The 16,552-nt window shown below is 33.9% G+C and overlaps 2 protein-coding genes across 3 annotated transcripts in view; one reads left to right on the plus strand and one right to left on the minus strand.

Moving 5' to 3' along the window:
• LOC114330496 (BTB/POZ domain-containing protein Tiwaz) overlaps nucleotides 1–16,552 on the minus strand; it is a 140,217-nt gene that overhangs the window by 29,080 nt on the left and 94,585 nt on the right. The window lies entirely within an intron of this gene.
• LOC114330495 (girdin-like) lies at nucleotides 8,242–9,969 on the plus strand. Its single transcript, XM_028279838.2, has 2 exons — nucleotides 8,242–8,563; nucleotides 8,886–9,969. Exons 1-2 carry the CDS (start codon nucleotides 8,335–8,337, stop codon nucleotides 9,719–9,721), a joined length of 1,065 nt encoding a protein of 354 aa, XP_028135639.1. The 5' UTR covers nucleotides 8,242–8,334; the 3' UTR covers nucleotides 9,722–9,969.

Below are 16,552 nucleotides of genomic sequence, written 5' to 3' on the forward strand. Positions count from 1 at the left end.
TCATCAGCGTAAATAAATTGCCTTGTTCGTTGATGTATGGGTTGGTCGTGGGTGTATATGTTGTATAGAATCGGCGCGAGGACACTTCCCTGTGGGAGCCCATTTTTTTGGTCCCTCCACCGACTGTTCTTTGACTGGAGCGTTACGTAGAAGCGTGTATTCTGGAGATGTTTCACTAACCTTGTTAGTCGGAAATTCTTTGTAGTTTCGTAGAGTTTTGCGAATAGCCGTTGATGGTTAACTGTGCCATAGGCGGCAGTTAGGTCTATGAACGCTACTTCTGTTATTTCTTTCCGTTCAAAACCATCTTCAATATGTTGGGTAAGATTAAGAACTTGACTCACAGATTCAGCAATCCGGTTCAGTATAATTCTTTCAAATACCTTAAAAAGGTGATACAAAAGAGAGACAGGTCTAAAACCCTTTGTATCCGCCGGATCCTTCCCTGGTTTTAAGAGGGCAACCACTCTAGCTTTACTTCAGATTTTAGGAATTTGTAATGTACGGATGCAGCAATTCATCATTTTTACGAGCCACTCTACGGATTTTAGTCCAAAGTTCTTTATTTGTTCTGTTCGTATATCGTCCAGACCAGCCGCTGTATTATCTTTCATTTGGTGGATCGCGCCTCTCATCTCCTCTAGACAAAAAGAGGTACCTAGAACATCTCTTTCTTCGTCGATATTCCGTTGAGCTCTCACCTTGTTCTTTTCTTGATGTCGTCTTACCGTTCATTAGAAGACGATGGGCTATCTGATCGGGTGTGACTTCTGTCAGGTTGACTGCCCGGGCAGCGGGATCGTTGCCAAGATTCCGGATTAGCTTCCAGGCACGTTTGCTGTTTTGTTTCATGTCCAGACTCGTGACCAGCTTGCACCACCTTTCCGTTCTATTGGCGGATATCGCATGTAACATTTACTCCCCAGCCTATAATATTGCTTCCGAGAATGGGTCTTCTTCATATAGTTGTTCATATCTTTTAAGTAGGGGTTTAGATTTTTTATACTCAGTTCCATAACCTCTAGGGATATGTTTCCGTGATACTTGCTTTACGATTTCTACAAATTTATCGTATGCATCAGTGCAAGATCCTAGCTGAGAAACTTCTTAATCCAATGCTTTAGAGAATTTTCCCATTTTGCTTTAGTAAAGTTGAACCTTCTCTTGAAAGAAACAATTTCGTATCTGATTGCCGCTTTGGAAAGATAAATTATTAGTTTGTGCCGTGTCTTTGAGAGGGCGCTTCCAACGATTTTTGTCACCTGGTCTCCAATTCTGTTGCTGACAAATATATTGTCTGGGTTGGAACCTCTGCGCCATCTTCCACTGTTGAACGACGCAGGCTGCTTTGGATCGTGAATAAGTTTTAGGTTCATGCTTTCAGTCCATTTTTCTAGTTCTTCGCCGTTTTCGTTATAACCCCACGCGACACTGTGACAGTTGAAGTCACCTATACGAATTTGATTTGCTGTGATTGAAAGTTATTCGGTTCCTCAAAAGCAAAGCAGCGTTTGGTGGTTTGTAGATTGACGTTACTGACAGAGATTATGTCCACTGTGAGGATCTCGATGTCATTTTGATCTGTTAGAGATGTAGAAGCTACGTTGATATCTGGTCTGACGAAGACTGCGCTACCATATTGGTCGTTTGGTCTCTCCAGTATAAGCTCCATACCCCGAATCCTTGGTCTGCGGCTTGCAGTACCTCTATGGGTTTCTTGAATCAGTAGAACATCGACACCATGTTCTCTGCACATATCAGACAATAGATCTTCTTTATTTGCTGATAATTCTTCAATATTAATTGAGGTCGTCATCAAAAATGGCCTTGATAAAGACCGTTTTGATTCCGATTGCATCTGTGTTGTTGGTGCACTGGTGTTGAAAGGATTAGCTGACATTACTAGTTTCCAGGGGACACCTGATTGTTTTCACAAGTGATCACAATTTACGTGGAGGCTCCTTTCATGTCCTCCAAAGTAATGGCAAGAGATACAGTCTGTAACAACGAAAATTTTACCCCCTCCCCCCCAGTAACCAAGAGCTTCTTCAAATTTAAAAGAAACACATCAGTTTATATTGAGATTGGCACTAATTTTCAAGCAAAATTCATGCCCTCAAATGCAACCTCCTACTGACCCAGATCAACCCCCAGTTTTTTTAAATAGCAGGTGTGGTCGAGTGGCACATCATTTGAAAGGTAATTTTTTTCTCAACACGACACTGTATTTTTTTTTTAATTTACGTATTATATTTGAAGATAGTTTTGGACTTAACTTTGACCGGGACCAATTTTCCATAAGGAGTGTTGCGAGGTCCTTTATTATAAATTAGTTCATCCAAAATCATCTTTAGTTATTCCGCAAATTAAAAAAATATAGGGTCGTGTAGAGAAAAAAAGTACCTTCCAATAGATGTGTCACTCGACTACAATCAGGGCCGCGCCAAGGCTTTCAAGCGCCCCGGGGCAAGTAATTTTAGGCGCTCTTTTTTTCCTTCCTTTGTAAGTAGTTTTTTGTAGCTTAGTGAATCGTTATACGGTATACCTACAAACCGAATCATAATCTAACCGTTATCGTCCACTGTTGAACATAGGCCTCTTCTAAGTTTCTCCATGTCTCCCTATCTTGAGCTACCAGCTATCCAGTTCCCGTCAGTTCTCTTTACATCAATCTCTGCTTCGTTTATCCTATTGTCCACCCGCTGTTGCTATTCCAATAATCTTCTAGTCTAGCTGTTGTTCGGTGTTTTTGCCACGACCTGCACATCTCCACTTCTTTTTTGCTACATGTTCTACTATATCTTTGATTTTTGTTCTTTGTCTGATATTATTTGGTATTCTGCTCTCCTTGTGATTGTTAGCATGGCCCTCTGAGTATCCTCTGTTTTTTCTGCTCTTAGATTTTGAGCAGCAGGAATGTAATATACTAATAAGTTATTATGAATACTATAAATATTTCCAAAAAACAACGATTACCTATATTATCAGAGAACAAATAAATATGTAATTATTATTATAGTCCATTTGCTCACTTTTTTGCTCCGTATTTTAAAGAACTGCTTGGATTGATATGAAATTTGGCATACGCATAGCTAATTTACAACAAAAAAAAATTTATATTGCGTCGTCGGGGATGAAAAATATACGATAAAACTAAGTCCGGAAGTGGATAAACTTACTAACTCTAAGCAACTTTTGTTCCATATACAGTTTTTTCACTAAGTCAATATTTTTTGAGTTATTTGTGAGTTAATATGTTTATTTTTCAACTTAAAAACGACGAAGGAAGTGAAAGAAGTATATTAAAGTGTGTAAATGTATTTATTTCCTTAGCTAAGCGCTTTCGACTCAAAAGTCATCTTCAGAGCTAATGGTCAAGGTATAAAATGTACCGGCTACTTCGTTTTGTATGTGTTTGAATCTCATTAAGAAATTTGGAAAATTTGGTCAGTTGTGCAACTCCGGACGGTGAAAATTAGTTTAATTTTTAGTAGTACTTGTAAAACATTAAAATTTTTTTAAAATATTAATGTTTTACAAGAACTACTAAAAACTAAACTAATTTTCATCGTCCGGAGTTGCACAACTGACCAAATTTTCCAAATTTCTTAATGAGATGCAAACACATACAAACCGTAGTAGCCGTTACTTTTTATACCTTGACCATTAGCTCTGAAGATGACTTTTCAGTCGAAAGCGCTTAGCTAAGGAAATAAATACATTTACACACTTTAATATACTTCTTTCACTTCCTTCGTTCATTCAAGTGTGTACAAATCTATCAGTCTTTCAACTATTTAAAAACGACGGTTTTAGACGGTTTTTCGCAAATAACATAAAAAGTGTGTATATTTTTGAAATAGATGTTAGCGAAAATATAGCTTATAAAACAATTTAAAAAAACTTGTGCACGTATGAAGTCGGTAGATCTAATAGAGGAAGAGTTGTAGCTCGAGAAAAGTGGGTTCTTATTCGTCAAATTCCAAGTCGAACATTTCAACGTGAAATAATCCAAAAATGAAGCACTTTTCCGGCAAAACTCGTTTATAACTTTTTTAAAGTCTTTAGAAAAAGCTTTAGTTTTGTTTTTTTTTTCAAAAAGTTTCTAGTAGCAAAAGTAAGCCAGTAACCCTGAAAATAAAGTTGGTCCCTTTTTTTGGTAAAAAAACATCGTAAAAATCTCCTCTTAATTTAGCATCCCAAATGAAATTAATCGTTACAGCTTTACAATTTACTTCACTTTGTATATTTATATGATCTGGAAGTTTCACCATTTCAAAGTGCTTATTTTTGAAAAAAATTGGTTTTAAATAAAAAAAAATAATTTGAAATTTTTAAGGAAATGCCTTTTTTTCAAAACTCTTTTTAAGAATCTATTTTCGATAAAATACTTACTTTTTGAGTTATTTGCGAAAAACGGTCTAAAAACGTGTTTTTTTTTGTTGAAAAATGAACCTATTCACTCGTAAATAACTCGAAAAGTAGATATTGACTTAAGTAATATAAAAACTTTAGAGAACAGCTTAACTTTATCGTTACTTAAAATTCGTCAGTTTATCCACTTCCGGACTTATTTTGAACGTATATTTATTCACCCCCCTGAAGGAGTGGTACTCCCCTAGGGAAAAAGCACACGTTGACACAATATCATTTTCATCACTATGTGTATGCCAAATTTCATGTTAATCCAAGCTTTTCTTTAAAATTCAGAGGTTTTGCAATATTTTACTGTGAGTGAATGGAGTAATAGTTCAGTTCAATGAGAGAAATAACGGTTCGTACACTTTTAGTTAGGAGATCAAAGTAATAATAACTGCTATTTTTATATCTACCTACGATTGGTAAATTTTAAATTTTATAAGATAATAAAATATTAATAATATTTCTGGTAATTTCGGCATTGTCAAATTTTTTTTCGGCACCTGCCGGCCGGTGCCTTTTTGGTTCGGCGACGGGGGCCGCCGCCCCTCTCCGCCCTTATGGACGGCGCGGCCCTGACTACAATTGCTATTTAAAAAAAAACTGGAGGTTGATTCGGGGCAGTAGGGGGTTACATTTGATGGCATGAATTTTGCATACCTTCCAATACAAATTGACCTGTTTTTTTTAAATTGTGAAGAAACTCTTGATTTCTGAGGGTGGGGGTCAAATTTCCGTTGGAACACATTGTATAAGTAAGATGTTAGCTAAGACTTTTTTAGTTATAAATAAGCATAAATTTAGCTTTATTAATCTTATTTATTAGATAGAGTATTTGTTGAGTAAATGTATGCTTATTTATTTTTTTATACATCCAACAAAAAGCGAAGCTGTCGTCTGGATTACATCTATCAATATTTTGCGGCAAACGTTTGTCCATCGCATTCTTTGTTTTGATCGAATCAGCAACCGCATTGCATTGTTTTTTATTTATCTCCTCGCTTTGAATGCCAACCAGATAATTCGAACATGAGACGTAAATTCCCACTGGCGATCCATGCAAAAAGGTGGGGGTGTGATAGTACCAGAGGACCCGAAGACATAATATGGTCTGATGAGGACCGTCCGACACGTATGTTCCCATGGCGCGAGTCCCCCCTGGTCATCACGAGACAAGGGAACCCTCTCGGACGGTACTGACGCTCCATGGGTACTGCCGCGGTACTAGTTTTAGTGGTTCCGCTTCGGGCCAGCCATCACTAATTGTGTGTATTAGACTCTTATGGATTTATCGTGCACTCTGGTCGCCATTTTTGAATTTAGGAATTGTTTTCCCACAACGATACAATTTTTAATCAATTATTTAGTATCTCCGGTGCCAATTCTTTATGAGAAACAATAAAATGGAATGATTTATTGAGCTGATGAGCAAGGTCAACATAAATATCTGCTATATTTATTTTACAATAACTACATTACTACAAGAAATTAACACACCATCTTAAAAACGGGTCATTTTTGATGTCTCGAATTTCTTAAATCTGTTGTCCGATTTAAGTGATTTTTTTATGTTATAGCTTTATTCTTTAGCAACATCGCTGTAATAAATTGTTGCTAGACAGGTAAATTGTCACTGTATACCGGGTATACCAATTAAACTGTGTTGTTCTTAAAGTTCACCATGTCTTTGGAATATTCTAGCATTTATAAAATACTGAAATTAAAACCCAACTATAGCCTCAGGTTTTCTTAACATTCTGTTTTTTGATTCATTCGCTTCAGACATATGAAGAAAGGAAAACAAAGAAATAACAGCCGTAAGGGATACAACAAACGAAATCCAAACAAATCTAGAACAGATAGCTAAAGTATGAACAAATTTAGAAATGAAACAATAGATGATAGAAATGAAACATATCAAGATAACGAGAACAAAGAATTAGAGCAAATAAGTAGAAAAGAAGTAATACAGGAAGTATCAAACGTAAAAATATGTAAAGCTGGAGGGGATGATGACATAGACCCGGAAATGGTCAAGTACATGGAAGAAGAAGGGATAAACTGGTTGTTGAAAATATACAAAGAGGCATGGGAAAAGCAGCAAATCCCAAAATACTGGCAAAGTAACCTTATAGTGCCAATATACAAAAAGGGAGAACACGTCAACTGCGAAAATTATAGAGCAATATGTTTATCATCGGTATGTTTTAAAATATACATGAAAATAGTAGAGAAGAGGCTAAGACCAGAGGTAGAAAAAGAACTGGGAGAAGAACAAGCAGCGTTTAGACCAGAAAGACAGACAAACGATAACATTTACATCATTAGAAATATAATAGAAAGAAGTATTGACTCGGGGGGAAAGCTCATTCTAGCATTCATAGATCTAAGGGCAGCATTCGACTCTATAGAAAGAAAAAATTATATGGAGATGCTTGCAGAACATGAAAGTACCAATTACACTGATAAAAATAATTGAAAGTATATACAGAGTAGTAAAAGGACGTATACAGATAGCAGGAGAAAGATCTAAAGAATTCAATTGGGAAAGAGGTATCAAACAAGGAGACAGTCTTAGTACGCTACTATTCATAATAGTCATGAATGAATTGACTAGAAACACTGGAGAAAGAACGAACCAAATACAGACAACAATAGGATACCAAAGATTACAGCCAATAAAAATAGAAGCCTTATTGTATGCGGATGACATAGTCCTTATAGCAGATTTCGTGACAAAAATGCAAAAACTTTCAAACAAACTGTACTACGCACTAGCGCCAGTTCTGAGGAAAAAAGAATTGTCTCACGAGACAAAAATTAAAATATATAATACGATTGTGATACCGACGATACTGTATACGAGCGAAAATTAGACTTTACAGAAAAAGCATAATATCATAGGATAAATGCAATTGAGATAAAACATTTACGAGCTATAGCCGGAAAGACCAAATGGGATAGAATAAGAAATGAGGTAATAAGAGAGATAACTAAACAGGAACCAATAATGAATAAAATAATAAAAAGACAATTAAACTGGTATGGACATCTGATGAGAATGAAACCTAGTAGACTAACAAGGAAAATTCACGATACAAGGAATATTACAAAAAAAAAAGGCAGACCGAGGAAAAAATGAATACAGTAAATAGTAGAAGCAGGAAAAATTAAACAGAAAACGCTAGAAGAAATGAAACGCACAAGACAGAAAAGAATGGAAGAGATGGGTGAATGTGTAGCTAAACTAAACCCAAATCTGACACCTGAAAGGGTGTAAGGAAGGGCAGAAAGAGAGAAAGAAAGATTCATTTGCTTATGTTGGATAATAAGAAAGTTAGGTACTTTAACAACTAGCCATGTTCTTCATCAATACAGGGTGTGTCTAAATAAGTGCAGCAAAAGTTAAGGGGTAATTCTGCATGAAAAAATAATGACAGTATATAATAAACATATGTCTGCAAATGCATATATATAAATAATGACATAATAAACATATGTCTGCAAATGCTCGTTTCCGAGATACGGGATGTTGAAATTTTTCTTACAAACTGACGATTTATTTATTGCTCTAAAACCGGTTGAGATATGCAATTGAAATTTGCATGTTTTAAGAGGTAGTTATTGCGCATTGTTTGATATACAATTAAGAATTTTACATTCTCCATTGGCGCGCATACGGGTCGTATTACCCCTATTAACACAAACTAAATAATAACGGTGTGAAGAACCAACTGACAGAGTATGTAATTATTCTATAGAAAACGACATTTTGAATTTACTTTCACCAATATCTTATGACTAAAGTGATTGTCAATATTTTATTATGACAAGATTTGACAGACGTTTAATCACCATCAAACATTTCGGTTTTTCATAATACGATCATAAAATTTCATACAAGTATTTTTTGTCATGGAACTAGAAAATTCAGAAATACTAAAGCACATCAAGCACTTAGAAAATCAGAACAAGAAACTCAGGACTCTTTTAGACACCACGAAAAATGTAGCAAGTCAAGAAGTAGAAAGACTTTCGTTGGTACAAACCGAAACAAAGTCTTTAGAGAAAGCGGTTGATGATTTAGAAAAAGAAAAACAAGAACTAGATGAGCTGCTGACATTGGTATTATCTAAAGATGAAGGTAACATTTCTTTTTTTCTTTCTCCTCTTCCTTATATACTTTGGTGTCGGATTTGGGTTTAACTTAGCTACATATTCAGTATATTGGTAATTTAAGGTTATTTTGCCAGTCTTTTGGGATTTGTTGCTTTTTCCATGCCTTTTTGTATACTTTCCATAGCCAGGCTATCCCTTCTTCTCCCATGTATTTGCCATTTCCGGGTCTATGTTATCCTGCTCTCCAACTTTGCTTGTTTTTATGTTTAATACCTCCTGCATTACTTCTTCTCTACTTATTTGCTGTATTTATTTGTTCCCGTCATCTTGATATATTTCATTTTCAGGTAACAAGAATTTGATTTTAATGAAGCTAGAAAGAGAGCACACCAAATTGAGTAATAAACTAGACGAAGCTCATACAAAAATACAATTAAAAACAGAAGAAGTTGTGAGCCTGCGCACAGAAGACGCTATCCTTAAAGACGTCATTTATAAATTAGAAGCCACCAAGAAATCTCTTTTGGGCCGTATTAAGTTGATTGAAGATAAAGAATCAGTGTTATCAGCTATTAGTACCAAGCTGAAAGAACAACTGTCAGAAGTTGAACACAGAGAAGAAATAATTGTTAAGAAAGTGGAAGAGAAGAATGGATCAAGCGAGATGTTAAGATCAAACAAAACAACTACTGGTTCAAATCTAGATACTACCAAGGTAATGCATGATGGAGTCTCCAGTAACTCCATTATGTCTCCAAATGAACAACAGTCTACTTATACAGACAATTCCCTATCTCTAGAGCAGATGATCAGCGAATTAGAAAAATCTAAAGGTAAATTATACAAGGATTTGGAAGAAATTATTGATAACTCAACTAAAGAAATCGAAATTATTAAAGCCAAGATATCAGATCCTGATATCAAGCAACTTCTTTATGAGATTGATATTCAAAAAGCTGTTCTAGTTTATAACTTAAAGATGGCAAGGCTCCAGGATGAGAAAAATTTTGATCCAGTGCATTGTTCCCTTATCAAAATATCTTCTAATCCTAATAATCCAGTTTCTGAGACTTCTCAACATAATATTAATACGTCTTGTTCTGAAAAATCTACGAAATATGTAAAAGAAAAGGAGTTCACATTTGATATACTTACTAAAGCTCTAGAAAAGAAAATGATTTAATACATACCCAATTCCTAGGTAAAAGTGTCAATATAGAAACAATATTAATTTGTGCAGGTATTCTCAATAAAGAAATACATCCTCTGAATCAAAAAACACTTCCAACAAACATTTTGTTACAAGAAATAATTTTTAAGCATGATAATACAAAAAACTGAACTTTTTATAACAACTTCATGTTTCACAACAAATTTTACTATAAAGGAGTAAATAAATTAAAATCGAAATAAATAGCAATAAACTTTTCATTTAAAATGTCAATAATAAATTAATGTAAAAAAATCTATAGCCATAATAAAAGTCTTTATTTATAGTCTAATATATTTCTATGCAAAATAAATAAATCTGCGTATCACTAGTTTTTAATCATTAACTCGTAAAAATGTAATCATAAGATTATTATAGATACTATTACAGATACCTGGATAAAAACGGAAAAATAATTATAGACGTCGGTGAAAGGCTTAAAAGATGGCAGGAATATATTCAAGAGCTATTTAAAGACGAACGGACTGAAATAGTACTAGAGCAGGAAAAGTTCGACAACGGCCCAGACATAACAGAAGATGAGGTACTAGAGCCGATAAAGCGAACAAAGAACAACAAGGCAACAGGTCCTGACCAAATACCTGTAGACATAATACGGTTAATAGAGGACCAGCAAATTGGAATATTGGTCGACTTATTTAATACAATATACAGTACAGGAATCATTCCCAGAGATTGGCTGCTGTCAACGTTCATAACACTGCCAAAAAAAACCAAATGCAAAAGAATGCCAAGACCACCGGATAATAAGTTTAATGAGTCATACACTCAAAATATTTTTAAAAATTATACACCGGAGAATACATAACAAACTTGAGCAGGACATAAGCGACACGCAATTTGGATTTAGAAATGCAATGGGAACGAGGGAAGCCCTGTTCGCTGTAAATGTACTTGTGCAAAGGTGCATGGATGTTAATCAGCCAGTATATATGTGTTTCTTGGATTACAACAAAGCCTTCGATAAGGTCAGACATAACCGCCTTATCGAATTACTTGAAAAGAAAAACTTAGATATGAGGGACATCAGGATCATTAGTGCTATCTATTATAATCAGATCGCTGTGGTAAAAGAGAACAACGCCTTTTCAAATGAAATACGTATTGAGAGGGGCGTCAGACAGGGCTGTGTCCTGTCTCCTACTTTGTTCAATTTGTATTCAGAGGAAATAATCCAGGAAGCACTAGAAGACCTAACCACGGGAATAAAAGTAAATGGTCGACCAATCAATAACATACGGTTTGCCGACGACACTATTTTATTAGCCGAATGTCTTGACGATTTACAACAAATGGTTGACAGAGTGGTAGAAGTCAGCCAAGAAAACGGACTGTCCCTAAACACAAAAAAGACACAATTTATGGTAATCACAAAAGTTCAACAGCGCCAAGAAAGCATAACAATACATGGATAACAAATTAAAAAGGTTGAAAAATATAAATATTTGGGTACAATAATTAATGAAACTAATGAGTACACAGAAGAGATTAAAGCAAGAATAGGACAGGCAAGAAATGCTTTCAACAAACTAAAAAAAGTACTCTGTAGCAGGGACATTACAATTTCTTTAAAGATAAGACTTCTGAGATGCTACGTGTTCTCCGTATTATTCTATGGGTTGGAGGCTTGGACATTAAAGAAGGATGTTTCGGACAGATTAGAAGCCTTCGAGTTATGGGCCTACAGAAGAATATTAAGAATAAGTTGGGTGGATAGAGTCACGAATATCGAGGTGTTGAGAAGAATGGGAAAAGATAAAGAGGTTTTAAATACAATTAAAGTCAGAAAACTGCAATATCTGGGACATGTTATGAGGGGCGAGCGTTATAAGTTGTTACAATTGATAATGCAAGGAAGAATACAGGGTAGAAGGAGTCGCGGAAGAAGACGCATCTCCTGGTTAAACAATTTGAGAGCTTGGTTTAATTGCACTTCTGCTGATCTCTTTAGAGCAGCGGTATCGAAAGTGCGAATTGCCGTGATGGTTGCCAACCTTCTTAGAGGAGATGGCACATGAAGAAGAAGAAGACAGATACCTATTTATGAAAAAAGTTTATTGTAGATAAAGGCATATTTAATTTCGATTCAGAGATCATTACCATCTCTCTGTGGACCATTTCGTACTTTTGTTCTCTTCAGGAGAGCTTGTAATGATGCTTTGAATCGAAATTAGACATATTTGCCAAGTATGCCAATTACAAGGAAATAATTAACATTTAGACGCACTCGCGACCTCTATTAAAGAAACGGCGAAACCCAAGCGACTCCATTTTCAAACATCAAATAAATATTTAAAAATAAAATCTTTGGATTTCTTAATTCGGAAACAGATTCTCTCTTCTAACTATTCCCCATGATTAACTATTTAGTGGGAAATAAGCCACAATTAAATTGAAAAAATAATTTTATTAACGTTGCGAAGCCCAAATCGGGTTTCGTTGTCAAAATACAAAATACTATTAAAATAAACAAAAATGTTGTTGCTAAGTAAAAAATTCTTCTAATAATTTATTTAATCTGACTCATTTATATTGGCAATTCAAACGTATATTATACATTTTAAAGTAGAAGACTTTAAAATGATATCGCCAATATTTATGAGTTGCGTTCCTGGGACGACTTTACTAAAAGATAGTTCATTCGATTACATGAAATCAATCCCAACTCAAGAATATTATTACAAGACAAAATTACAGATCTCATTAAAAATGGACCTTATACCAAATTAACGAAGGATTCAACGAAGACACTGGAAAACAAAATATATAGAACTTTATTCAAATTTAAAAATGATCTAACATACTATCAAAGAAAATGAATGACACCTCACTACAGTAAGACACCACATTTTTATGGAGTGCCGAAAATTCATAAAGCGAACATACCACTTAGACCCATTTGTAGTACCATCAATTCTCCTTGTAGTGAACTATCAAAATTTTTATTAAACATAACCATGTAAAACCATTTACTAATAATGATGACACATTTATAAAAAATACAAAACTTTTTTAAACAAATTGAAAAACTATTGAATTTAATCCAAATAATATTTTAGTAAGTTTTGACATGAACAGTTTATTTACAAATGTGCCATTAGATAAAACTTTAAACATAATCAAAACGAAATTAGAGAATGATAATACGTTGACAATTAGGACAAGACTAAATGTATCAGCTATAATGGAGTTATTGACATTATGTACTAATAATACCTATTTTCAACTAAATAATGAGTTCTATAAACAAAATTTTGGTCTAGCAATGGGCTCTTCTTTATCTCCATTATTGGTTGATATATTTATGGAGGATTTCGAAACTAATATTATTTCTAAACAAAATTTAAAACCCACAGTATGGTGGAGATATGTAGATGATGTGTTTTCAATATGGCCTCATAGATCAGAATTGTTGGATACATTCCTGGATATTATAAACTATCAAGAAGAGAAAATAAAATTTACAATGGAAAAGGAATACAATAACACTTTGCCTTTCCTCGATGTTTTAGTCTCAAAGAAGGATACTGGATATAAGACTCAAGTGTATAGAAAACCAACACACACCAACAGATATCTCAATTACAAATCAAATCACAACATCAACGTTAAAAAGGGAATCATTAAATCCTTATATGATAGAGCCAAAATTACTTGTTCTAACGAAAATTCATTTTTAGAAGAAAAACAATTGTTAACATCTGTTATATTAAAACATGGTTATCCTTTATCGTTTATAAATAAGGAATTGACAAGATTGGATCGAATGTAACAGAACAACTTAGAACGGGATCCTACAACATTCACAAGAAATAATACGAGGAAAATATCAATACCATATATAAAAGGACTATCCGAGAAACTTAAAACAATAGGAAATAAATTCAACATTTCAACAACATTCAAAACAACAAACACATTGAGATATATTCTATCTAAAACTAAACCTAACAATGGAACAAGAAAGAACAAAAAATTGCATTTATAAAATACCTTGTGAATGCGAACAATTTTATTTAGGGGAAACATCAAGACCATTAAACATTAGAATAAGTGAACATCAGTCTTATATTAAAAATAGAGAGTTTGATAGATCTCAAATATGTCAACACGCATGGGATAATCAACATAGAGTTCAGTGGAGAGATTCAAGTATAGTCCTGACAGATTCAGATAGTAAAAAGAGAAAAATCAAAGAAGCGGCTCTAATTATGCTAAATGAAACCAATTGTGTCGCAAATTCCTCGGTAGAATGAAGTAGGATGTGGTTACCCATACTGAAAGAGGAAGTCAATAGAAAGAAAATACCACGATTAGTAAGTCAATAACATATCGAGTTAGTATAAATTTTATATTTTAGTATTACTTATTGTAGATCTATGTATTATTAATATTATTTATAATTTAAACACATTAAAGTCAGAATTTGGTATTAGTTTTTTGAAAGTAAATTAAATGTAAGACCAAATTCTTACGATGTCGGGATAGTATCACGAGGTTTTTTCCTGGTTTTCCCTCGTGATTTACTATGGAATCTCTAACGCGAGAATTTTACTGTCATCGTTGCATTTGTTTGTCTTTTTAAAGACAGATCACATGCTATGATTTTTTTGTGACGGATATTCTTGAGTTCATGTAACCGAATGAACTATCTTTTAGTAAAGTCGTCCTAGGAACGCAACTCATAAATATTGGCGATATCATTTTAAAGTCTTCTACTTTAAAATGTATAATATACGTTTGCATTGCCAATATAAATGAGTCAGATTTCAGATTAAATAAATTATTAGAAGAATTTTTTACTTAGCAACAACATTTTTGTTTATTTTAATTATTTTGTATTTTGACATCGAAACCCGATTTGGGCTTCGAAACGTTAATCAAATTATTTTTTCAATTTAATTGTGGCTTATTTCCTACTGAATAGTTAATCATAAAAATGCCACAAGGAAATAGCTTCAGAACAACACTATTCCCCATCCTTCTAAAATTTTCAACGAATAAAGGGTGATGAATGCAGATACATGGGGAGTGGGGAGTCCATATAGTTGCACTCCACAACACATCAATTCAACGAGGCAAAGATCAACAAATCTGTTTCCTAGTACTCAATACGTGAGTAAAAATGCAGGTAGATAAAGGCATTTAATATTTAATTTCGATTCAGATATCATTACCATCTCTCTATGGACCATTTCGAACTTTTGTTCTCTTCAGGAGAGGAAATAATTAACATTTAGACGCACTCGCGACCTCTATTAAAGAAACGACGAAACCCGTAATAAAGGTCGCGAGTGCGTCTAAATGTTAACTGTTTCCTTGTAATAGACATACTTGGCAAATATGTCTAATTTTGATTCAGAGCATCATTACATGCTCTCCTGAAGAGAACAAAAGTTCGAAATGGTCCATAGAGAGATGGTAATGATCTCTGAATCGAAATTAAATATTACATGCCTTTATCTACCTGCGTTTTTACTCACGTATTGAGTACTAGGAAACAGATTTGTTGATCTTTGCCTCGTAAATGGAGTCGCTTGGGTTTCGCCGTTTCTCTAAAGTTTATTGTATTACAAAATAAGTGAGGCAAGTTTAGAGCTTCACGATACGATACAATATCGATACTTTTTAAGTATTGAGTATTGTATTGGTTATGCCAATGAAGTATCGTATCGAGTATCGATATCGGCAATACTTTCTTACAAAAATATCGTATTGATACTGATTTCGATACGAGATCGATACAATACTCGATAAAATATCGACATAAAGAGAATAATTATACATCTGAGCTGTGTAGGCTCTTTATGCCCACTTTTGCAAGCTTGGCAAATGGGCATTATTCTAAAAATATTACAAATATTTCTTATAACTTATAGATTCTTATAAAAATTGAATATGACTGAATGCTTCTTTGAAACGACTAATACTTACTAATTCTGTATCTATTGTTTAAAAACTACTTTTAAAAAGATAGGGACATCCCGGAGATTCGGAATAAATCGCAATTTATTATTTTTGTTGAAAATTATTTTTGCGTCATCATCATTTACTTGCATAATATTGCCACAAATGCCACACGATATAAACAGTGTAAACAGTCATTTAGTCACTCTCAAGAGCTTCAATTTCAAGCACTCAAGTGTAAAATATTATAACAGCTGATGCTTGGGTTGCAGATCACTTATCTAAATGCCTATTCCACGAAATATAATTAAACAACTGTGGCGTTTTATTTTTTTTCTCGATATCGATATTTTCAATAATATCGAGGCAAGCATATCGACAATACAAGAGTATTGTATTGATTTCAGATAATGAGTATCGTATCGACATTAATATTGCTCAGGTGTGTATTGTATCGGTATCGTATTGATTTTCGATACGATATCAATACAATATCGATATTTTTATCGTATATCGTGAAACTCTAGGCAAGTTTAAGAAAAATCGTTAGCATACAACAAACTGACATGTTTATGTTTCGTGGAGCTTAAGAAAGCATTTGAAAGGGTCAAATTAAAAGACATCATCAATTTGTTATACTCAAAAGAAGTACCTCTAGGCTAGGAATAATTAAAACGATCGAAAACATCTACCAGAACTACACAATAAAAGTAAAAGTAGAAGTTGAACCCATTTGAAGCTGGCAATGGTATAAGACAGGGGATTCCTTTAGTCCTTTATCGTTCAACCTGATCATGGATGAAATAATAAAAAAAGTAAGAACTAAAAAAGTATACCTACCTAATGGGAGAAAAACAACTTACAATAATTTGCTAT

This window comes from Diabrotica virgifera, chromosome 9 (assembly GCF_917563875.1).
Source record: "Diabrotica virgifera virgifera chromosome 9, PGI_DIABVI_V3a".
NCBI lineage: Eukaryota > Metazoa > Arthropoda > Insecta > Coleoptera > Chrysomelidae > Diabrotica > Diabrotica virgifera.